The sequence below is a fragment of the Apium graveolens genome, unplaced genomic scaffold (assembly GCF_009905375.1).
Source record: "Apium graveolens cultivar Ventura unplaced genomic scaffold, ASM990537v1 ctg1452, whole genome shotgun sequence".
Lineage (NCBI taxonomy): Eukaryota > Viridiplantae > Streptophyta > Magnoliopsida > Apiales > Apiaceae > Apium > Apium graveolens.
In genome coordinates, this window is record NW_027417243.1 from 31,677 (window position 1) to 56,239 (window position 24,563).

Below are 24,563 nucleotides of genomic sequence, written 5' to 3' on the forward strand. Positions count from 1 at the left end.
TGGTGATGGAGCAGGATTCCTCTTCCTCATCATCACTCTTGATGAATTCACTCACATAGCTTATATATTGGTATTCTATCATGACTTGTTATCTAACTATCCTCTTCAGCATTGTTCAAGGATCGAGCAAGCGCTTTAAGTTGGAAGGTTGTAAAGATACAATGGGTTATCTGTCGGTTCCAAGTCGGAATCCTTTTCGAGTAGGTTTTTGGTGTGCATACATGAAATCATCTTTATACAATTTTGGGGGTAATGTATGCTGCTGCGTTTGCATGTGACCTTCTCCCTTTATTTGAAAATTGTAACATTTGTAAAGCACTAAACTGATTGAGTTACATTTGTTTGTTTTCCACTTCTAAATCTGAATTAATGAAATTTTATATATATCTGAAAAAATTCAATAAAATGATAGAGAAAAGCCAACCATCCAGGGTAATTTATAAAGTATGCATCCATTTGGGTAGGATAGATAATGTACAATACTGTATATAGAATAGTTTTTAAATTATTTGTTAAACTAAAAGAAATTTCATTTTGCTCATGTAACTGGTGTGTGAAACATACATTATGCAGAAAGTAGAGAGCCGGAACTTGTTTAGTTTAATTAGGCTTGGGTGGTCTACGAAATGGAGGGGTTTGTGATCTTGCTCAGTGCAGTCGTTGGTGTCCAAGAACTACATATATTTTTAAAAAAGAATAATACCTGAATTGTATCTCCAACGTTGATGATATAAGCATTAGGTGTATGTTTAATCCTATTTCACTCCCCATCAGTTTTGCACTTTACTTCAAGTCCTCCTACTTCATCTTGATATAGAACGGTCAAGGCACCACCATCTTTGTGTCGACCAATGCCAAGGGCTAGGTTCGGGAAAGGGCAGCGAAGATAGTGAGTAAGCCTAATAAAGCTGGTCGAGTCTTTGAAATATCTGTAAAACCAATGTTCTCTCAAGCCTAAGCTCAGAGCTATGAGCCCCATTAATCTGTAACAGATATTTTCCACTTCTCGACAGCATATTCTTCACACGTACAGCTCCCTGCTTGTCAAAAGATTTGTCACATATTTTTAAGACATTATATCCGGTGCTTGGTCATTTACATTTTCATATGCATCCAAAATTTCCAGACATCTTGATAAAGACTAATAATTTTCAGTATACAAAGCTAGCAAATTGAATTTGTACCTCAAATCTTTAGGATTTTCAGGCCACTGATTAAGTAAACGCTTGAGCTCTTTATCGTCAAAATCAGGGGAAGCTGGCACCAGCATCAGATGCTCCAATGTAGAGTCGAATAATTCTTTTCAATCTTTAACATTTTTGGTATATTCAGTGTCATAATATGCTAAGGGATTCATCTCATCTCTCTTCAGCTTCAGCTTCTCCCCTCCAGGCTGTGCAAAGAATATCTTAGATGAAGATCAACTAATGGAATGCCTTTAACTTCAGTGATTGTGGGTTTAGGCCTGTGTTCGATGGCTGGAATGAAGCTTCCATCAACTACTCCCATTGTTAACTTTTATTGTCTAAACGCTAAATTCATAAATCTAGTTGGTAGAAATTATGGATGACAGATTAACAGAGTGACAATATATGATCTTAGGAGAATGATGAGTATTTAAATTTACAGTTTGTATCTGGGGATTAGTTTCACACAAAACAAATGGCTTCCTTGATTCCTTGCCTGTTCAATTTCATGAATTTCTAATGCAAATCATTTAGCAAGAAAAAAAAAATTCTAATACAAATTTATTCAAACAGTTTGAGTAACTGCAGGGGTTCGCATTTTAGTCTCTTACCTAGCGAAAATCTCATTATTTTTGGTAAATAAGTAACTAAATATCCAGGTTTTGAAACTTTGGTGTAGTCTTTTGAAGGATGTTTACGGGTCGATGTATCATTAGGTATACTAATGACTTTGCTCATCTAATACCGATTGATGGCCCTGGTTTTCTCCGCCGAAATCTGTAAGGATTATAGGTTAGAACCTGTAGCCATTATCGGAAGATTTTGTTTGTGTTGTTGTCCTCCCTTCCTTCTCGTTCTTGTTCTTGTATTTATCCCCTCCTTAGATAAGTTGACGACTCACTTATACAAATGTTTGAGAGGATGACACATGGAAAAAAGGATGAGGTGGCATCATGACTATTCACAAGCAGGTGCCACGTGGCGTAAGTAGAGTTATGTTGGTATGACTCACTGGTTTGACATCCTCAGGATATATGTAAACAATATTCTTCATGGAGAATGTTTTACATCGTAGCTGTAGTTACTTTAATCGGGTGAGCTGAAGGCTACTGGTGGAGAATGCCTCGGTAGCAAATAACTACAGCACTAGTAATCTCCTGTAATCCGTAGGCTTACAAGCAATCTCTTATAATCTTTACACTGTAGGAACTAGAATAAGGCTACAGTATGGAGAGAGTACAGGGGCTACGAGGAGATGAAGCTGCAAACACTAACATAGGCCGAAGGGGTTCCTATGTCATAGAGTTTATCAAAGAATGGCACGGTGTTCTATGGTGGTTTGCTACTTCATCTTAATATTTATAATTAGGTTGTGGCCATCCTAGGATAACTTGACCGTAGGGCAAGCTAGCGCCTAAATTATATGTCATCACCGATGATGTTTATAGTAACTAAATTTTCTACGTCTTGGATTCTAAATATGCATCACCAATGATTAGTGATTGTGTTTTCTGATATTATAAGTGTGGGTACGGTCCCAAATGTCACTATTTTGGTTAAATTACCCTAAATATTATTTTTTAAATTGTTGATCCTAAATGTCACTCAAAAATGGGGAATCAGGTTATATTTTAAAATAAACGAAAATGCAGTTTTATGTTGAGTTTTTCTATAACAAGACGCATCTTGAAGTCATGTTTTTAATACGATCAGTAAACTTCATTTCTTTTTTTTTAAAATACAAGAAAAACGCAATTTCGTTTTATGTTTTTATTTGAAAACGTGGTTTCAAACTATGTTTTCGGTGAAACCGAAATTTCGGTTTTTGTTTTAATCAAATGGTATGAAGATAATCCGAAAATAAAAAATTGAAAAAGCAATTTCAGAAATTGTTTTTTGTCAAAAACGCAGTCTCGTCTTTAGTTTATGGATATAAAAATGGGGTTTCAAACTTAGTTTTTCGTAAAAATACAATTTATAACTGAACTTTTCTCATGATGCAAAAATAAATAATTGAAAACGAAACACGCAACTCCGTTTTTCATTAAAAAGAAAAATATAACACGAAACTCTATTTTGGAGTGAGGTCATCTTTTCCCAAAATGACATCGAGGGTTATTCTCCTGTGACATTTGAGGCCTTTTTCCGCTAAGCAACCACTTTAGTCCAATCTAAAAAATTATACAACCTGATGGCACAAATTTAAAAACATTCTTCAAATTTCATAAACGTCATACTAAATTATTTCGATTTGACATCAGAACATTGTTGGTATCACCTCATGGTGTTTAGCGTTTACTGATCCTTACTATGTACTACCAAACAAGCATCACATAATAAATAATTGAAAACGAAACACGCAACTCCGTTTTTCATTAAAAAGAAAAATATAACACGAAACTCTATTTTGGAGTGAGGTCATCTTTTCCCAAAATGACATCGAGGGTTATTCTCCTGTGACATTTGAGGCCTTTTTCCGCTAAGCAACCACTTTAGTCCAATCTAAAAAATTATACAACCTGATGGCACAAATTTAAAAACATTCTTCAAATTTCATAAACGTCATACTAAATTATTTCGATTTGACATCAGAACATTGTTGGTATCACCTCATGGTGTTTAGCGTTTACTGATCCTTACTATGTACTACCAAACAAGCATCACATAATAAATAATTGAAAACGAAACACGCAACTCCGTTTTTCATTAAAAAGAAAAATATAACACGAAACTCTATTTTGGAGTGAGGTCATCTTTTCCCAAAATGACATCGAGGGTTATTCTCCTGTGACATTTGAGGCCTTTTTCCGCTAAGCAACCACTTTAGTCCAATCTAAAAAATTATACAACCTGATGGCACAAATTTAAAAACATTCTTCAAATTTCATAAACGTCATACTAAATTATTTCGATTTGACATCAGAACATTGTTGGTATCACCTCATGGTGTTTAGCGTTTACTGATCCTTACTATGTACTACCAAACAAGCATCACATAATATCAAAGAAAAAAGAAACAAGCATGACATGCATTTTAAGTCCTTGTTGTCTAACATGGTATAAGATCTCATCTGACTTGTTCGAATAACAGTACAAACGAATAATATTGTTAATAGACATTGAAGAAAGAATTATATATGATTTCATGCTGAGTTCAATGGCACATGTTCTTTTTTGTCTTGTGATGAAATTACAATGATAATTTACATTGATCAAGAATATGAATGTGTACTGCTTGTTGATTTAATAGCCTTGGATCGTAGGTGGAGGTGGTGATGAGTAAAGAGCTCCTATGTTGTCTGGCAAGCTGAAATCATCCACCGGTGGTGATGGTGTAGGGGTGGGTGGTGGAGGAGAATGAACTGGAGCTGGAGGTGGTGAGTGGACGGGTGGGGGTGGGGAGTGGACGGGTGGGGGTGGGGAGTGGACTGGTGGTGGCGGTGAGTGGACAGGTGGGGGCGGTGAGTGGACTGGTGGTGGGGGTGGGGAGTGGACTGGTGGTGGCGGTGGGGAGTGGACTGGTGGTGGGGGTGGGGAGTGGACTGGTGGTGGCGGGGAGTGTACGGGTGGGGGCGGGGAGCGGACTGGTGGTGGTGGGGAGTGTACGGGTGGGGGTGGGGAGTGTACGGGTGGTGGAGGCGAAGGAACTGGTGGAGGGGGTGAGGGTGGTGGAGGTGAAGGGACCGGTGGAGGAGGTGACGGTGGTGGAGGTGAATGAACTGGTGGTGGAGGTGAAGGTGGTGGGGGTGAATGAACTGGTGGTGGGGGTGAATGAACTGGTGGTGGAGGTGAAGGAACTGGTGGTGGAGGTGAAGGTGGTGGGGGTGAATGAACTGGTGGTGGAGGTGAGGCAACCGGTGGCGTTGGAGATGGAACGGGCTGTGGTAATGGACTTGGTTTGACAACGGGAGGAGTCGGTGTAGGCTTGGGACTTGGTGATGGTGAGGCCTTGGGTGGTTCGGGTTTTGGAGTTGGTGTATGAGTTGCTGGTTTTTCATCAGAAGGTGTAGGACTTGGCTGAGCAGGGTGTTCTGGTTTTGGTGTTGATGGAGTTTCATGTTTTGGTTGTGGAGGAGAACTATCAACAGGGCTTGGGTGTAGGGGGTTTGATCTGCACCCAACAGCTTCACAGTTGACAGGATGCCTTACCACAGGGAAACATTCTTGCGGAGTTCTTTGGTCTGGTTTGTCAGGCAAACAATTTTTCTTGAAATCAAACACTAGGTTAGGTCTTGTTGCTAAACAAGCTTTCATCTCTTCCTGGAAATAGTTGTAAGAGTATGTGAAGTTCAGTAAGCTTGGCAATCCACAGACAGAATCAGGAACCGATCCAGAGAAGTTGTTGTGTCCAATGTCAATATTACTTAATACTCTTAACCCTCCCAAGGTCTTGGGTAATGTCCCAATATAGTTGTTATAGCTGATATCAAACACTTCCAAATTTCCTAACATTCCAACTTCTTCAGGCAAACAACCAGTAAAGTTATTATTCGAAAAAACCAACTCATTCAATGTCTTGTCCATGTTGCCAATACTCTTAGGCATACAACCTGTCAATTCATTGTTGGCCAAAACAATCACTGAAACAGGTGAATTTCCAAGATTTTCTGGAATGTTAGACGAGAATCGATTGTTGTTCAGGAGCAAAGCATCCAGAGGCTTATCAAAAAGTTCTGGAGGCAATGGCCCTTCAAAATCATTATATCGAAGATCGAGGTACTTAAGGGAAGGCAACCCAATAACAACTTTTGGAAATGTACCAACAAATCTGTTGTTGCTCACATCAAGTTCATATAAAAGTGTCAACTTGGAGAACTCTTCAGGAATAATCCCACAGAAACGATTACTATTAATATGGAAAAGAGCGATATCTGTTAAGAGGCCAAGTTGTGTGACTAAATGCCCGGCAATATCTCCACTGTTAAGATCGATACCAGCAACAACAGTCAAATTCTGATCATCGAGTGCTCGCGCACAAAACACACCATTATATGAGCAAACATTAGGACCAACCCAGTTTGCTGTCATATTTTTTGGGTCTGAAAATATAGCTTTTTTCCATGCTTGAAGGGCAATGTAAGCATTCCTAAGCCTGGGATTGTCAAAGGTGACATGGTCATCAACCCCATCAGAACCTTGAGGAACTTCTTCAAAAGTTGATGAAACAAATGAAAAAGAAAAGAGAGAGAGCAAAAGAAGGCAGCCAAAGGCCTTCATAATCGTAGGAAAAGCCATGCTTTTCAAGACCTTCCTTGGATAGGCCCAAGGCTGCTTATACTAGTTTCAATGTATTGAGGGTATATAGATGGTTGACAGAAATATGACCTCAAGATTACTGAGAGGCTGTTGATTAAAACTACCACAATTAGCACACTAAATTCCTGGAATCCAATATTTTACCATTAATTTTCAGGTGTAAACGTTTTGTTTAGAACTATCTAATATTTTCTTTGGTTTTTACTTAATTTGCATGAATAATTTACTGAATATAGACATGACCAAGTCATACCATGAGTAATAAATCCACAACCCTTGTTTGTTGATTTTTATAAATGGGTACTGACCTATATCTTTATAGAAACCAACTAATTGTTTACTATTTTGGATTAAGTTATGGAACCACTAGATAGTTTATTGATAAATATTTAATTTCATTTGTTGATTTTATTAAAGATATGATCTTTTCAAGCATGCTTTACGTTTTTCATATAAATAGAACCCTTTATGTTTGAACATCTGATTTAGACAATTAACAACACTACTTTATTTATACACATATCAATCCCGTTAATAATCAATGTTCGTTTTTAAATTAATATAAGAATTTAAATTCAAGTAAAAATGTTTAATTTAAAAAATGACCACACTTCTGAAGTATAAAATTCAATAATTACTAGAGTATTTACTATGTTAGAATATAGCTACTACTGATATACCTATCCTTTTTATTATTTCAAATTAGTAATTATAAAATTCTGTTATATAAACAAAATAATATACTAGAATATGCAAAACTAACAAAATGTAATAGTAGAATTTGACCATTTTATATTATTGTCTTATGTTAAAAAAACATATTATTAATGTACTTGAACTGAGCTAATTCAAGCTAACACCAATTAGAAAAAATATGTATGCACAAGATGAAAGCAGGTGTTTAAATAAACCATATATGTCAGCTTGAAAATTTCTATATATATGGCAAAACCTTTGACAGAAATCGGGACAGATTTATCACTTATATCTGCTTATAATTCAAAAAGCTACAAAATTACCACATCATAACAGGAAAAGGCAGCTGAACATCTGTACCAAAGCACAAGCTTGCTCATGGATGTTCCAAGTACTTAATGGAAAACAAGTCAGGTGCCAAAACACTATGTATACATGATTACATATTGAATTCAAGTTGATTTATCGTCCCGCGAACTTTCAAGAAAATAATTACCACTGCTCTCTTCATCTAACCTCAGAAGTTTCTTTTGTCAGCTGCATCACCAACTCAACAAGCTGCAAGATATTACCTGTTCCAGAATCATACATATACATAAATTACACTACTATAAAAAAATGGCACTTTGCTTGCATATATAACAGGAAATCAGTTGTTGACAGTTAGCTTGAACATGGCATTATATCACTGACATGCTATAGACAAAGTCTTCTCAGTTTTGTTGCATGCTAAAAGAGACAGAACAGCTTCAAAGATCGGAATTTTCAGGTTCTAGATACAAATTGTGTACGATTGGAAGATAATAAATTAAAGAACATGATAGTGATTAGCTATCATTACTTATTGTGACCTGTTCCTGCGTACATGACAACAGAAAATAGAGGATTGTGCATACAAAAACAATATAAAGCAGTAGCCTTTCCTCGGTAGTACTGGTGAATGACTAAACCTTACATTCTAGTTATACTTTATCAAGAAGATTTAATTTTTTTTACAGAAGTCTGTACAACATTAATTACAAAAATTACACTTTTACAAACATGCACTATTAGTTTTAGATGAATCATGCATCAACATGTGTGCTAAAAACTTTCACTCCCTATAATAGAATATATGAACACTAGCTCTCATATAATCACAGGTTGATGCACCGAGTCATGAACAAGACAACATCGTTATAAAGGGAGAGAAGACATCTCAAAATTTACTAATGTATGATGTACAGAAGCATGTATAGAACAATTAATAACTCCTTACGACACCAAAATTACAATCACAGCCTTGCACATATGATACTAAAAATAAATTAATACTAGCACAAACAATTCCACTTGCTTATATATTATACAGAGATCAGTTAAAATGTTTTGCCAACAGCATCAGAATCAGTATCATTAATCACACTACTAATACAAATCTTCTCAGTTGAGTTCAATCTTGTTGCATGATATAATAATTAAATAGAGACGTAATTTGCAAATATTCCTAAAGATCCCCTTCTGAATATAACAGAAGAAAGTGCATAATACATGCATAAACACGGTTAATTAATATGAAACATACATAGATCCTCATTAATAGATATTTCATGCTTATAACTCAAAAAGCTACAAAATTATCACTTCATAACACGAAAAGGCGAGAGAAGACCTATATAAAGTACACTCGTGCGCGCCGATATTTTTTAGGTTTGTTGGAAGCTAGTCAGAAACTACTTAAAGCAGTACATTATAATTATGCTGGTTTCAAATGTCAGTTTCTAATCCAGGAGTTTCAGAATATTCTTACCATCCACCCCTCTTCACTTCTCTTCGTCGTTGTCAACGGTATCATAATCTTCAATGTTTCCATCTTGGATGTCTGCACCACTGCTAATGCTACCAAGATCACAGTCCTCGTCTATATTCTCACTCCCAGTGTCATTCAATTCTGGAATCCCATCATTTGGCTCAGATTCTCCACTTGCAGTAGGCAACGACCCGTTTTGAGGATGTGGATTTTCTTTAGTTGGCTCTGTTCGAGCTAGTTGGTGTTGGATGAGATAATGTGCTACAGATTTGAACCCAAGATGCTTCACCTGATATAATCATAAAATTGAGTTGTTGGTCCTAAAATAATTTTGGCTTGCTCTTACTAACATCCCATGTCTGCATTATATCAAATCCAACTACCTAGATGAAGGTAAATTTTAACAGAAAACATATAAAACAGAACTGAATAAACCAAATTGTTAAGTAACACTAACATCCACTTCAAACTATTGTACATGGAGGGAAAAAACAAGGGCGAGGGTTGGTTGATTGCCTAGTGGCACGGCTTGTACACCTCCTGCATGGTCAAAGGTCATGGGTTGGAATTCTCACCTTCCACCCCCCCCCCATATACTTAAAATATCTAATGCACCATAAATTCCCCATACCCAAAAAAGCAGAGGGGCAGATATCCAATAAATAAACATTCAGAGTACCGCAAGGAGATATGTTTAACCTTTTTATAAATGGAACCAGTAGGTTTCCATCCTTTGCTTAATCGGCAGCGACTGCAGTTGCATATTCCTCGACAAACGGGGCAAATCCAGCTTGGATTCTTATTCACTTCCACAACATTTTCACCGTATCTGCAAAAAATAAAAATAAAATAAAAAGGATTTCCAAATTGATATTTGACAATATATAAGATCCTTTCCCATTCTAATTTCATTTTTATTCATTTTTCAGGGACAAACTTACAGTTGGTTTTAACTATTACAATTACAAACTACATAAATGAATGCAACAGACATTTTTAACTCTAAATAAACATCCAATTACCATTGGAGGGGCATTCACGAGACAAATTTCAATCAATACCTAATGTACTCTAGAATTTTCAAGATTGATTATCATTGTACCTCATGAATAAACAGTCTCCACAAAATTGCCCGAGTCCTATCTTGCAAGAGCTGCACTGAGTACGTCGTCCGAGAGTTTTCTGCCTGAAGGGTATTGTTAACAAATTACAAGTGAATTTCCATGTGAGACAGTATAGAATCAATTAAGATTTAAGAACATAAGCATGGAACCAGGCTTCATATAAGATAAGCAAAAAGAAGAGAATGAAATTGGTGAGATCATTGTGGACTGTAAATTAAGAAGCAATCGGTACATGTTATGGTTATCATAAAGTAACAAGATTCGTGAAAATGTAACTCAGCTTTTTATGAATCATCAAGTCCTGTTATATTACATATTTAAAATCTTTTATATTCCTTATCAAATACATAGCCATGAGAGACCCACCAGATAAGAGTTCACTGCATTCGGAACATTGTTTAAGACATTCCCAAGTAAAAAGTGCAGGATGTTTGTTTATGTTATGGCAACAAAGTTAATACCCAAACACACCTCCCCATCCCCCTCCCCCCTCGGTGCCGTGACTCATCAACATCACTTTTTACTGCTACAACAAAGAAGATTGTTTCTCAAAGTACTGTAACTAATTTCAGACTCTTCACTTTTACAACAAAATTTCAACAATAATACAATATTAATGTTGACGTCATCTGTGTTTATTGTTCAACTAGTTTCTACTGTGTCACATAGTACTTCTACATTAATGTGAAAAATTACCTGCACTGATGGCAACCCTTCCCTTCGACTGGATCGTATATTCGTTTCCCATTTTTGTCATATCCATCCACATACAAAGCCCATTTTGTCTTGCAATCACCCAAAAGTTTTTCATGCTCTGCTGTATAAATCTCAGGTTCTGAACCTTGTTCGATATGAATCTCAAGGTTCCTGGCAGCTTTGCCGCCTTTCTTAGGAGAATGTGCCTTTTCGGCATAATCAACCCGTACCATATTAGTCAGCCTAAGCAACAACACAACAAGAAGGGCAGAAGTAAGAACACGAAGACCTCAATTACTTTTTCAGAATATAGGACCTCAAAATGGAAAACATAATGTATATCTAAACTCAAATCCGTAGTGCAGCAAGAAGTAGCTTTTAGTAGAGCTCTGTTCACATCTATCTAATCGAGATAGCAACGGACATAAATACAAATAAGCGCGTGGCACGAATTTTTCGGTATCTAGTACTACTTCAGAATATACAAATTAGAACTGGAAATCTAAAAACAAATCTAAGATAACAATAAGAAGGGATAGTTGTATTTTGCACAATTTGGAGACTAACAAAGTAAGTATTCTACACATTCATATCAAAATTATTTACATAATCAAATCAACTTCTTCATATACTACTCCATCAAAACAAAGCTCGATTAATTTCCACCAAAACTTCACATACCTGTGCACACACACATACACAAAAGCCATACAGCTAATCATCTATTCATGTTCAAATTCAATTATCAGCCAAACAAATATATATTTTTTTCCACCAATCTTTACACAAACCTCAAAAAACTGATTCAAATTATGTTAAAATTCATTCATTATTCCATCAAAACAAAGCTCTATTATTTTCCACCAAACTCCACACAAACAACACACACACACACAGAGAACCCATAAAGCTAATTCTTTAATACATGTACAAATCATCAAAACCCCAACAAATAAACAAAACCCATAAAGCTAATACATTTATGCATCAATCCAACTAAATCAAAACACACAAACAAAACCACAAAAAGGGCAATCAAGAAAATCAATCTACAATCGAAATCAAATAAATTTAGGCGGGAAAACATAAAAAATTTTAAAAAAAGAAACAATTACCTAGTAGAACTTCTGGTAGAATTAGGTAAAGCTTGAATCTTTTTCTGAGAAACCCTTGGTTTCTTCACAGCAGGAGCTTTTGAAGACTCAGCACCAAGATTTTTAGAAAGCTCTAGAATACCCATCTGCTTCATTCTTTCTTGATTCTCTTTGATTCTTTGCTGTCTAATCTTTTCATACTCAGTTGTTTCATTTTTGCTGCTCTCATTTTGTGATTCATTTCTGGGGTTCTGTTTAGTGGGTCGACCTCTTTTTTTGCCACTCACCATTGCTGTGTGTCTGCAACCAACAAAACTAAACAAATGGGCAATAGGAGAGAGTGAGGTTGTAACTGGTAAATTGTATATCGTAACTTCGTAAGACATGATTTTTTTTATTATTTATAGGGGGGGAAGGAGAAAACTATGAGAATAATAATCTCTCTTTTTTGGAAAAAAATGTAATGAAAAATATTTTCTTTTCTAATTTCTTTTTTCCTTAAATGTATCCGATTATATGACTGTTATCTAAAAAAACTAATTTTCCAAATTAGAGTAGAATACGCGGCTTTGAATTATTTATTCCAAAAAAAAATAAAATATTTCTTTGTTTTATTCCGGATACTCATTTCATATTTAGATTCAAAATTTGAACTGTTTTTGCAGGATATAAATATAGATAGAAGTTTTTTGAAAAAAAAATGTTATATCCAAAATTTGACAATAATAGTTTTGATGCGTCTTATGTTACGTTAAGCTCGCGTGAAATTAAATATTTTTCGGAAAAAGTTTAGAATACTTCTTTTTAAAATCTTTCGGATCTCTACAAAAAAAAATTCAATACTCCAATCATTTTTTTATCGTAGAAACTAGTTTATTAAATGACGCTTCGTAGCGGGTTTCTAAAATAATATTTCATTTTTTTTCTTATTTTGTACTCTCTCCATCCTACTCGATAGTTTACGTACACTATTTACAAGCATTTTGATACTTCTATAAAGTATAGTTTCATAATATTTTTTTTAATTATTTTTTTTTGAATAAAAAAATTTTAAACATAAAACTTTTATTCAAAAAAAAAATATTATGGAATTACACTTTAAAGAAGTATTGAAAAGCGTGTCGAAAAGTAACGTAAACAATTCAGTGGAGTATTTCTTATCCGATCTTGGTCATTGTGAAATTATGAATGATAAATATAATAAATTAAGAAGTTTATAAAATCGTTTCCTCGTCAAACTTATTTACTCCAATTAGTTGTTCTCTCACTATTCACAAATTTAATAACACAAAGTTATATTATTTATTATTCAATAATTAATTTAATATGTTCTATTTAATAATATAAAAATTCGAAAAAACTACAAAAATAGATTGAAATAATATGACAGGCGCCAACTCACCGAACTCCTCTTATCCTTTACATAAGTATAATATAATAAAATAAAATTATAGTTTTTAAAAAAATTGAGAAAACACGTTTATGGATACTTGTCTTTGTAATATATCATTGGCTAAAATTTAAAAGAAAACATTAGAAAATATAATATATTAAATTATTTCAGGAGAAAACGGAGAAATTATATTAAATAAAAAAAATTAGGAGAATATTAAAATGGTAAGTTGATTTAGAGCGAAAGGAGAAATTTTAGGAGAATATTATGATGAAGTTGATTTCGAAATCTTAATAGAAGGTGTTGTAAAAACTTTGGGAAAATATTACGAATGATGATAAATATTTATAAATACTTGTTTTTGTAATATTTAATAGGCTAAAAATTAAAAGATTTTTTTTAGAAAAACATAATATAATAGTTAAATTTCGATAAATGAATACGTCCTGGACCGGAAAATTTAATTCATTTAACGATATTATTCATTTTTCGAGGTTAAAAATACATTGTGTATATTATGTTGGGAGCAAGAAAATTTAACCATTTGACGAATTTATTCGTTTATCAAATATTTATTTATCGATGTCCTACTACAAGTTGGTTTTTGGAGAAGGAGAAGAAATAATATTAAAAGGAAATTAAAGAAAATATGAAGATTGTAAGTCTATTTAAGGAGAAAGTAAAAGTTTTAAAAGCATATTATGATGGTAAGTTAATTTCAAAATATTAATGAAAGATTATAATTTTTTTAACGTGAGAATTGCGTTCTTATTATTTTTTATGTTTGTATTTTTTTTAAATTATTAAAATTATAGTATTCTTCCAATTAATGATGTTTTATGTAACTTATTATAAATAAATTTTCTCTTTTGAAAAACTGTTTAAATTGCATTAAAAGAGTAAAAAATAATAAAATGAAAAAAAAATATTAATTCGCTCAAAAAAAAATGAATCACGTCTCTCTAGTATATGATTTTATTAAGGGCTTTTTTCATAAATACCCAAATTTTATAAATTTTTTATAAAAATATTGTCATTTTTTAAAACAAATTACAAAAATATTATTATTCAAAAAATATTTGCAAAAATCCAGAGGTTGTATTTGCAACCATATCTCCAACTACTAATAACTATATATGCAAGTATAAATACAAATTTAAAAAAATTTGTTAAAAACTAAATTTAGTTAAAAATAAGATGTTAAATGAGTGCTCCGGGGGGCGATACTAATATAAGAAAAACAACCAAATTATAGTAGAGTAGGATAACATGCTCTCGGGGAACTCGAAGTAGTAAAACTCGGTTTGACCTATTGCATTGAACGCCTCGGCTAATTCATTGAACACATGTTGTAGTTGTATTACAAGCCAATATGCAGACATGTTGACTAGTCCCATTGGATTGTTTAGCAACCCTTGTTCAATGGCCTTTTTTCGTCGGACATGCTCTATGATTGCTGTAGCAATCATCCCTAAGAGCAGCCCCAGCGCGGGGACAGTTGCATACCTAGGGCCACTACAAACGACTTGTCCACTGAATTAGCCGTTGGAGCAAAAAGAAAAGGTGTCCCCGAGGACACTTTCCTGTCCCTGGACAACTTGTTCACTTTCTCTTTTTTTTTATTCTTTAACATGCATATTAACGTATACATAGTAACGTATATAATACCGTTAACATTTCTAAAATTGCTAGCCGTTAAATGTCTACACAAAAATTCTATAAATAGCAGGTCATTTGATTTTTTCTTTACACAACCCACAAAATGAACCCCAAAAATTCCACTTCTTCAAACTCACAAAATCCAAACCCAAATTCTCAAGTTCCAAATGCTCAATTTAACTCAAATTTTCAAGCCCCAAATGCTCAATTTAATCCAAATTTTCAAACAGATTTGGTGGAGCATATCTGGCAATTTCATGATACCACGCAAATGATGTAATTTCTTTAATGATGTAACTTTTTTTAATTCAATAATATTTCTTGTTGTACTAGCTTTTTAAATTATTTGATTCTAAATATTCTAAAATAGTTTGATATAATTATTTAAATATAATATACATATATAATTAATAAAATAAATATATTTATGAAAATGTTTTTTTCATTGCTAATTGAATTGAAAAAAAAAAGGAAAAAACAAAGAAAGAAGCAGCTGTCAAAGTGTCCCTGTCCCTTGCGTTGGACAGAAACGGAAACTTTCCTTTAAAGTGTTCAGCAGGCTTACTTGGCAATATGGTGGGGTCAAAAAAAAGGGAAGTTGTCCCTTGGGGCTGCGGATGCTCTAATAATGAGAAGAATAGTCCGATCCCCATTCTTAATTTTACACCAAGATGAACTGGATTTCCTCTGATTTTTTATGCTAATGGAAGAACACCACGATCGTATATCACAATCCATACGAATAATAAGATGACAGTAAATAGGCCAAATGAGCCTGCTGGAACTTCAAAGCCTCCAATAAGGTGCCTCTTCATGAAATAAAGATAATTACAATGAGGGCGTGGAGAGGGGGTTCGATGTGGAGACGACGTTTGCGGTGGTGGTGCTCGGCGACGGCTTCTTCGGCAGAGGAGAAACCGAAGGTGTGGAGAAGGATGAGAAAGGTGGGAGGGGGAGAGAGAGTAGGGCAGTGAGAGAGTAGGGAAGGAGAGAGGCAGTGACAGTGACAGGAGAGTGAGAGAGAAAGGGAGAGAAGTTAAAAAAGAAATGGAAATATGAAGATGGTATTTTTAAAATTTAATTGTTTATATCTTTAAAAAATAGTAAATTTGCAAGATTTTAAGTAAGATAGTAGAGTTACAAATAATTACCCCAAAATTGGTATTCTTGACAATTTACCTTTTATTAAACTTCTTTTTAACATATATTTGAATACAATTTTTAATTTATCATATTAAGTAATACATAACTAATCTTGCTAGATAATATTATCAAATACGTACTTTCTAAAAAATTATATTTGGCGCGACTTTATATCTTAGCCTAAGCCTCTATTTGGGATTGCTGTTAAAAATTGTTGTGCTGTTAGAAAAAGTGCTGCTGAAAAAAGTGCTGTTGTAAAAATCAGATAATTGTTTGGTAATTTTTTTGATACGTATATGTTGATGCAAAAAATTAAAAATAATGATATTTTTGATAAGGTTTGATGGTGAAATCAGCATCTGCTTCCTGCAACAGCTGAAAAGCAGCTTTTTCTAAAAGCATGGGGGGACTTGTTTTTTCTAACAGCAGCTTTTAGGTCAGAAGCACTTTTCCGAAAAGCAGTTTTTAAATTTTACCAAACAGTTTTTTAACTGTTTTTCAGCGAAAAGCTGCTGTTGCTGCAACAGTAATACCAAACACACCATTAATTTGGTCAAGCAGCTGCATATGCATATGACGAAAACGGAACAAAATTTATAAATAAGAGGTGTTGTCAAGAATTCTAAATCTTTAACTAGTCTCTTTTAAAAATTGGTGTTAGTGAAATTATATTGTACAATTATATGATTTTTTTAAAAAAAAATCTTTACGAGTTATCACATGATGCAAGAAAGACATTAAAATTGGTGTATAGTCTCTCAACCAATCACACTATGATCCTAAAAAATTAAGCAAAATGATAACATTTCATTCGGATGAAAGTGATGAAGGAAAAAGGGTAATATATCAGAACAAATTAAATTTATTGTATAGCTCCATTTTTTCCTGAAATTAAGTACTTCTAATAAGCTAAACTGATAAGCAGGATTCATTGATGGTGACGTGTTAAGTCTATGTCACTTGGGTTAGGCCTGTCAATGGATCACGTTTGGATCAGATCGGCCTAAATCTATATCCATATCCATTTATTTTTTCGGATTTTGATTCGGATTGGCTCCGGATTTTTTATAGTCCGATCTATATCAGAATCCGTTCGGATCACGGATTTCGGATCGGATATCCGCTCCATTTATGTATATTTATTTTTTAACTTCAATTATTACAAAATCTTTTTAAAATTGACAATTTTGAAAATTATTAAAATACAAGTAGAATATAACGAAGTCCAAAGATAAATTGCGAACTAAAATTCGCTTTTCGAAACAAACATACTATTGGGTTGTACAGTATTTTAATTCTAACAATGAAAAAAATTGATGTTGTAAAATGAAAGTGTTATATGAATTGAGAGTTGGGTTATGCGGCTCTAAAAGGTAAAAGAACTAGGGTTACAGAAATGGACTAGACTATGGAGATCGCACCAAACGAAATATAGATAATGAGACTTGACTCGAGGATAATGAGACTTGACTCGAGGATAACGAAATTTGACTTACAAATAAAAGTGTTATATGAATTGAGACTTGGGTTATGCGGAGAACTAGAGTTATAGAAATGGATTAGACTACAGAGACTGAACCGAACGAAATATAGATAATGGGACTTCACTCGAGGATAATATGTTTAAAATTAGAATTATTAAAAAATATTTTTATTACATTATATATATAAACCGGATCGGGTTATTAACGGATCGGATCGACCTAAATCCATATCCGCTCCATTTATAATCGGATTTTTCTTATCGGATCGGATATCGGATCGGATTTTTAATAGATCAATCCATATCCACTAAAATGACCTCGGATCGGATTTTCGCTCCATTGACATGCCATAAGCAGAGGTCAGATTCTTTAGCTGAACTGTCCCCAAAGGCATGTTGAAAACTTTTTGTTTGTGAAATAAATCTTACAAAATGTAACATGTTAAATAGGCCACTAATGATTTCATAGAGTTTCATAGAGAAGAAGAGAAGATGAAATCATACCATCCTTACTTAGTAAAAACGGATTGTAAAGCACTAGTGTAAATGTGAAATGCTGACAATATGTCAGCATCTGGAGAAGAAAAAGAATGATTGTCTATGAAGAAAAAATGGAAGTTTGAAGCAGAACTATACAAAACCACAACTATTTAAGACAATGAACACTGACATATGTTCTGAAGAAAGAAGAGGAGTATCATGCTAATAACATGGATCTAGGTTTAAGTTTCCCAGATCTCGTTTATAGATTATGCCCGCACAAGTTCACCGTCGTCAAGATAAGCATCACCAGGAAATGGAGTTGTGTTCAAGAATTTTCTTGACACCTGAATGATAATACTCGTTTCAAATAAAAAAAACAGAGGCTGAGTGAATAGGTCTCTTCCTGCAAACAATATTACACAATCCATACATCTTCAGCTTGGGATCCCGAGAATTTGCATAAATTAGAGAAAAAAACTATATTATGTATGCAATAATCATTTCTGAGGGAAAATGTGCTTTGACTCAAAGATTGCATGCAAGTTCATTGAGCACCATAGCTTCCCAAGTGTATTATTCTGATGCATGTGCTTCTTTCAGTTTATCTAAATATAGCTATATAGATATATTATGAAAGTTCAATTTTATTCCCATATATGTATGCATGAGTAATGTTTTGGTGGTGGATGGTTGAATGTCCTTGTAGTATTTCTTAATTTGAATAGTTCAGAGTTGTCTCCTTGAATTCTGTAATTTCACAATATTATCAGTAATTAGCATCTCCAAATTATTTGAGCAACAGATAATCATAATACAATTTTATAACATATTGACATAACTGGAAAAGGCTTAAAACTTAAACTTAGCATATGCTCTCCCAGAAATGGTAATTTCCAGCCCATATCTAACATCTTTGTTTGAGATCACATCAAGTTGAATTCTTCAGTGGTGGATTAAATTGGATTGGATTTCCCCCGCTCTTCATAATTCTCATATCTGATCTTCAACTCTCCGTCCCCCTACTTCAACTTTTGTTGCAGAGGTATATTTCATCTCAATTTGGGAATTTTTGTAAAAATTTGTCAAACCTTCAAGGTCTTGTACTTTTAGTTGGAATTGTTGAATTTAGTTTGTTTTGCGTTACTGGTTTCAAGTAAGGATCAAGGTTCTTCATTTGGTATTGCTGCTCATAATTTCATTACTTGGCTTTTATAGAGACTACAAGATTGTTTATATGGAGCACTGTTAGTACAAAATTCAGAATTTAAGTAGCTATTAAACTTGCAACAACTGTCTTGGGTTAAACAAGCTAATTCTGGCATCTTGTGGTTTGCTATTGGATATAAAGTACTGCATTAAAAACAGGAAAATAAGAAAATAAGGAGTAGTATTGCAGTAGAAGTAACTTGATTTACATTTTCTTTAAATTTGATAAAGAAGTTGATGAAATTGGAATTAATGTAATGGATGGTCTGTGAAGCTGTGAGTGAGGTGCACAGCTTGAAGCACTAGTAGTGTGTAAAAGGCTACCAGAGAACTATTTATTTCGCAAGGCTCATTTGATAACAATAGTGCTATGCTAATTCCATCGGGACGATTTTGTTCATAATTCTCGATTGTGTGACTAGCGAAGAAGTGACTTAAACATTACCATATCGGCAGGTCTTGGGAAAGAAATGTTAATGATCTTGTCTGGAATGTAGTTATAGGAATAAAGAATAATTTGCGCCTTAGCTGAACACATTGTTTCATTCTTTATACATTATTCATTAATTCTTATATTTTGTTATTCATCTGATGTCCAGTGATACAGTTATCGTTCACATTATAACAGAAAGAAAGATATCCATGTTCAAGTGTCTGGCTGATATATCCAATTTATCGGTTGTTGGTTCCAAGTTTGCCTATCAGATTACTGGAATTTCAGGAATTTTCGGTTGTTGGCATATTTACTGGACTTTCTTGTCGGAATCTCTGTTGTAAATGTATTTGTGTGTTAGCTTGTACGTTCTGGAACCTAATACTGGTTTGTGCTAAGAGTTTGCAGTTCTGGAACCTATAACAGAATACATATTAGTTTTTATGTTCGTCTTATGTTTTCATTCTTTAGACGTTATCTCACCTTCCAGTTTTTTATCGGAAAATAATCATTTATATACATAAAGTGGCAGTAGGTTATTCTTTGTAGAAATTCTCTTACCAGCTTCTTTAATCGAGGTAGGAGGATTTGAAGAGGGAAGCTTTTAAGATTGAAAATGGAATCAAAGAAATCGAAGAAAATTCCAGCATTTTTCAAGCCTTTTATTGCAGAAGATAGGGAACAACGACTGGTAAGTTCTTTGATCAACAATGGTAGTTTTCTCCTGGTGAAAAATTCTTTGAAAGTTGTTATGCTCATGTCTCTAAGCTCTTATTTCAAGCACAATGATTTAAGTATGACTGTCTTAATATCTTGCAGCTGATCCCAAGTTTTTTTGTAAAATTCATGAAAGACAGAATGCCACACAGTGCATTCATCAGGGACCGTAAAGGAAATCATTGGCATGTGGAGGTATCACAGAGAGAAAATAGAGACTTTTTTGAAGCTGGCTGGTCAAAGTTTGTCCAAGAAAAAAATGTCCAATGGGGAGACTTTTTGGTTTTTGAGTATGACGGTGAATCGTTTTTTGATGTTAAGATCTTTGGAGACACAACATGTGAGAAGGAATTTAGTGCTGAGGTTTTTGAGGCCGAGGTGAAGGAAGAAGAAGAGACGGAAGAAGAAGGTGAAGACTGCGAGAACTATGAAGATGAAGATAGCGAGGATGAAGAAATGGAATATGAAAGTGTGGAGTTGAGGGATGCAAAGAAAAGAAAGCAAAGCAACACAAAAGATAGTAGTGGAAGTGGGAGAGGGAGAGGGAATAGTACCAAGTGCACTAACGATTTAGCTGATGAAATAATCTTTGATTTGGGACTTGTTGATCGACCTAAGAATCCTTACTTTGTGGGAAAACTAGATCCCAAACGAAAGAGTGACTTGGTAAGCATCATCTCATTGCTTAATGTACATTAGAAACTAAAATTTTCAATAGGATTTTAGTTTTGTTTTAACTACCCAGATCACATTTGATTCTTTGTAAGTAGAAGTTTCTTTAAAAATACTAATGGATAATATTGCAGCGTGTCCCGACAGACGTGATTCGGGACTTCAAACTGAAGCTTCCAAAACGTATAAGTATTTGTGACGAATATGGGAGGACATGGTCAACAGTTGTGAAGGAATGGGGCGATGGTCGGACCTGTCTTACCAAAGGGTGGAGAGCTTTCTGGAAGTGGAATGCAGTAGAGCCAGATGATAAGTTCCTTTGCGAATTCATTCCAGCAAATGGTACAAGTAAAATTCAACTAAGAATTCGCATTTTTCGAGCAAAATTCATTGTTGCAGCAATGTAGTTCAATATGTGATGGTTCTATAATATTTATTTAGTGTAGCTTATTGTTTCAGAGGGTAGAAGTTTGGTACTGTTACTAGACGCTAATGTTTTAAAGATTCTGTCCTTTTTTTTTTTGCCATCACTTGGAGCTTTGTTTAATGGTCAATACTTCATAATTTGATATGATATTTTTAAATTGAAATTGTTCATTTTCCACAGGATGACTTGTCTTTAATTTATCTACAATTCTTTGGTTTGTTTTCACTTAGAATTATGACTACAAATCTCTGCGCTTCATCATCACTGCCTCCTTTGGTTTTTTCGATTTTATTGAGGTGGACATATGATTTCAGAGGTGGCCGGTGGGTATCTTTAATTTCGTAAGAACTCATCTTTAGCAGATGATTTCTGAGGTAATGCAGGACTTTGTGGGAAGCCTTTGCCTGATTGTAAAGACTCTTGATAGGAAAATAATACTGAAGTTGTGCAGAAGAGCTTTCTGGAAGTGAAAAGAACAAGACAAACCATTAGTAACTTTGTAAATTTGTTGGAGCTACATTATTGTTGCAATAATGCTGTTTGATGTAATATTTCTGGACAGACTTTGATCACTTAAACTTACTGCTCTAGTGATTTCAGGAGCTGTTCCTTGAATGCTAATAATTATTCTGCCTTGTTTTAATGATGTTACTTGGAACTTGATTACTGTAATCATGTAGTTGTGATTCTGCTCTTGCTACTCTTCTGTTTTGATGAACTCTGATACAGGATTCCTGAACTACTCTTCAGGATTGTTGTTGATGCACAAATTAACCTCATTGCATCCTAATTATTGCACTGCCTTGTAATAATAGTTATTAATTTTGTACTACAACACTGTTATCTTATCTGATCTGTTTTTATTTATATCTATATTAATCGCACAAGGGGGGGGGGGGGGCATAAAATATAAATAATACTAATATTTTTAGCTAGAGATAATGGAAAACTTGACAAAGTGAGAATAAGAAGCCTAGTGGCTTGTGTACAAACTCAACCTCTCATCTCATCTATTCTCCTTTTCAACCAACCATTACCCAACCATCTTATCCTTTCTTGATTTCTTTCCAACCCCTTACAAAACAAACTTCTCAAAAATTCCCTCATCATTTCTACTCCAACAACTTAACATAAACTCCACATTACAATAAATACAAGTAAATTTATCATCTCTGCATTTAATCCCTCTATTTCTAGTCTCTTTATTCAAGATTACTAATAAAGTTTGTGTTTTTCTGTTCAGGTATTGAGTTAAAGATTCAATGGCAGCTACACTTTGTCCAGCAAAATTTACCGCGGCGATCACGAGCCCGACAAGGGCATCCCAGAAGAGGCCTAATGTGAACTACATTAGTGGATTGAACTCATTTGGTGGACTTAAAGCTCAAAACAATGTTGTGACATTAGGCCTTCCAGTTTGCACTGAACAATCCTTTGCAAATTTTGCTAACTCATTGAAGTATTCGAATCAAAGAAATGGAGGTGGAGGTGCACTTACTTCAACCTGCAATGCAGTGGCTGAGATTTTCCAGATTGCTGCTGTTATAAATGGCCTAACTCTAGTTGGTGTTGCAATTGGATTTGTTCTTTTAAGAATTGAAGCAGCTGTGGAGGAAGCTGAGTGAACAAACATTCGACAAAATCTCTGTTATTTTCTACAAACTGTATGTTTTGTTAATTTGATGTAGAGTTCAATTTGAGGTTTATATAAACAACCCATATATTTGTTTCTATTTAGAAATTGCACTGGATACATATCTTAATAACATGTTGTCATTCTACTATCAATATGAGCTCACTTTATATTTCTATGAATTGCTTATTCTTAATTAAAGTTTTAGTGCTGTAGTTGCAAATAAGGTACCTATCAATTTTGTGCAAGGATGCATGCATAGTTGTGTCAGAATTTAAAATGGCTAGATTTAACTCTACCATATTGTTTGCTTTACCAAGCACTGGAATCGAAATACACTGGTTTGAGCAACTAGTTTCGACAAATTATGACCTATGCCAACTTGAATTTTCTTAAAACCTTTTTCTGGAAGGGTCAATGATGAAAAATTAAATACTCGTGATCCATGTCTCTGTAGGTAGTATGCCTTCAGATGGAACCTCTTGTGACCAAGTCATTTCAGGAAATGTCCTACAAGTAGATGCCTGTGCCTTGATCCTATTGGAGAACACTTAAACCTCTTCATAAAAGGGTTCCCGGATTCAACAAAAGGTCATGTATGAACAACACTAAACGGAGAGTTTAATTTATGTACTTGAGCTATTTTACAGTGATGACATAGTGAATCACATTTTTCACACGAGTTTTTCCAATGGGATATCGCATAGTAAAAAGCTCATACGAGTACAACACGTAGAGCCTGCTTGTTTCACTAAGTTGTAGTGTTTGATTGCTCTCCAGAGAGTCTTATCTTAGGTGGCTATGACACAATGATGGTCACACTTACATGGGCAGCCGCTTTGCTACTTAAACAACCGCCTTGTGCTAAGGAAAGTTAAAGATGAATTGGCCATCCACATAGGAAGAGATTGCCTAGTAGATGAATTAGATGTGAAGAATCTAAGTTACTTGCAATCAGTTGAAGCATTATGATCATCCCCAGCTGTATCATTTTAACTACCACATGAAGCATGAAAGATTGCACCATTGCAGGCTTCCACGTTCCACCTGACACATATATTTGTTAAGCTCTGGAAGTTGCATAGTTACCCTGGCATCTGGTCCGACCCCTAGACTTCATCCAACCTGACTGACCTTGAGAAACATCTTGATGTAGATGTGTGGAAGCAGAACTTTGAACTGATGCCATTTGGCTCAAGAAGGAAGTCATGCTCCAGATGTACAAGTGAATACTATTGATACAAGTTATGTAGCAACAGTAGTGTTCTATTATAGATATCTAAAACAGGCTGTTTTGAAGCCCTCGACTCCTTGAGTTCTGAGATTAGGGGATTTAATAGAAGGCATAGGAGAGAAATTCTGCTACCAAAGTTACTGTTTTGGGTCAAATTCTGTGGAATGTTATGGCAGCTACCTACACCGTTCATATATCCATCAAAAACAATGTTATGTACAAAGCACTTCATGCTTTC

The 24,563-nt window shown here is 34.4% G+C and overlaps 4 protein-coding genes and 1 pseudogene across 8 annotated transcripts; 2 read left to right on the forward strand and 3 right to left on the reverse strand.

The window, feature by feature from the left end:
* Positions 1-619: 619 nt before the first annotated feature.
* LOC141699874 (protein LATERAL BRANCHING OXIDOREDUCTASE 1-like) lies at positions 620-1,509 on the reverse strand (annotated as a pseudogene).
* A 2,797-nt stretch (positions 1,510-4,306) lies between these two features.
* Positions 4,307-6,484, reverse strand: LOC141699873 (leucine-rich repeat extensin-like protein 7). Its single transcript, XM_074503680.1, has one exon. It carries the CDS (start codon positions 6,420-6,422, stop codon positions 4,431-4,433), a length of 1,992 nt encoding a protein of 663 aa, XP_074359781.1. The 5' UTR covers positions 6,423-6,484; the 3' UTR covers positions 4,307-4,430.
* An 866-nt stretch (positions 6,485-7,350) lies between these two features.
* On the reverse strand, positions 7,351-12,243 carry LOC141699871 (uncharacterized). The gene is made up of 6 exons (XM_074503673.1): positions 11,864-12,243; positions 10,749-10,991; positions 10,031-10,114; positions 9,628-9,757; positions 8,929-9,217; positions 7,351-7,711 (listed from the first exon to the last, which is right to left on the reverse strand). Exons 1-5 carry the CDS (start codon positions 12,226-12,228, stop codon positions 8,942-8,944), a joined length of 1,098 nt encoding a protein of 365 aa, XP_074359774.1. The 5' UTR covers positions 12,229-12,243; the 3' UTR covers positions 7,351-7,711; positions 8,929-8,941.
* A 6,602-nt stretch (positions 12,244-18,845) lies between these two features.
* On the forward strand, positions 18,846-22,112 carry LOC141699872 (putative B3 domain-containing protein At5g66980). 5 transcript variants are annotated; one of them, XM_074503678.1, is made up of 5 exons: positions 18,846-19,045; positions 19,809-20,333; positions 20,462-21,025; positions 21,166-21,373; positions 21,639-22,112. In XM_074503678.1, exons 2-5 carry the CDS (start codon positions 20,259-20,261, stop codon positions 21,641-21,643), a joined length of 852 nt encoding a protein of 283 aa, XP_074359779.1. In that variant the 5' UTR covers positions 18,846-19,045; positions 19,809-20,258; the 3' UTR covers positions 21,644-22,112. The 5 variants fall into 5 exon arrangements, with proteins under 5 accessions (XP_074359779.1, XP_074359778.1, XP_074359777.1 ...); XM_074503677.1 differs by having other exon boundaries at positions 21,689-22,111; XM_074503676.1 differs by lacking the exon at positions 21,639-22,112 and having other exon boundaries at positions 18,849-19,045; positions 19,809-20,006; positions 20,225-20,333; positions 21,166-21,607.
* Positions 22,113-22,720: 608 nt separating this feature from the next.
* On the forward strand, positions 22,721-23,083 carry LOC141699879 (uncharacterized). Its single transcript, XM_074503683.1, has one exon. The coding sequence runs from the start codon at positions 22,721-22,723 to the stop codon at positions 23,081-23,083; it is 363 nt and encodes a 120-aa protein (XP_074359784.1).
* Positions 23,084-24,563: the final 1,480 nt, after the last annotated feature.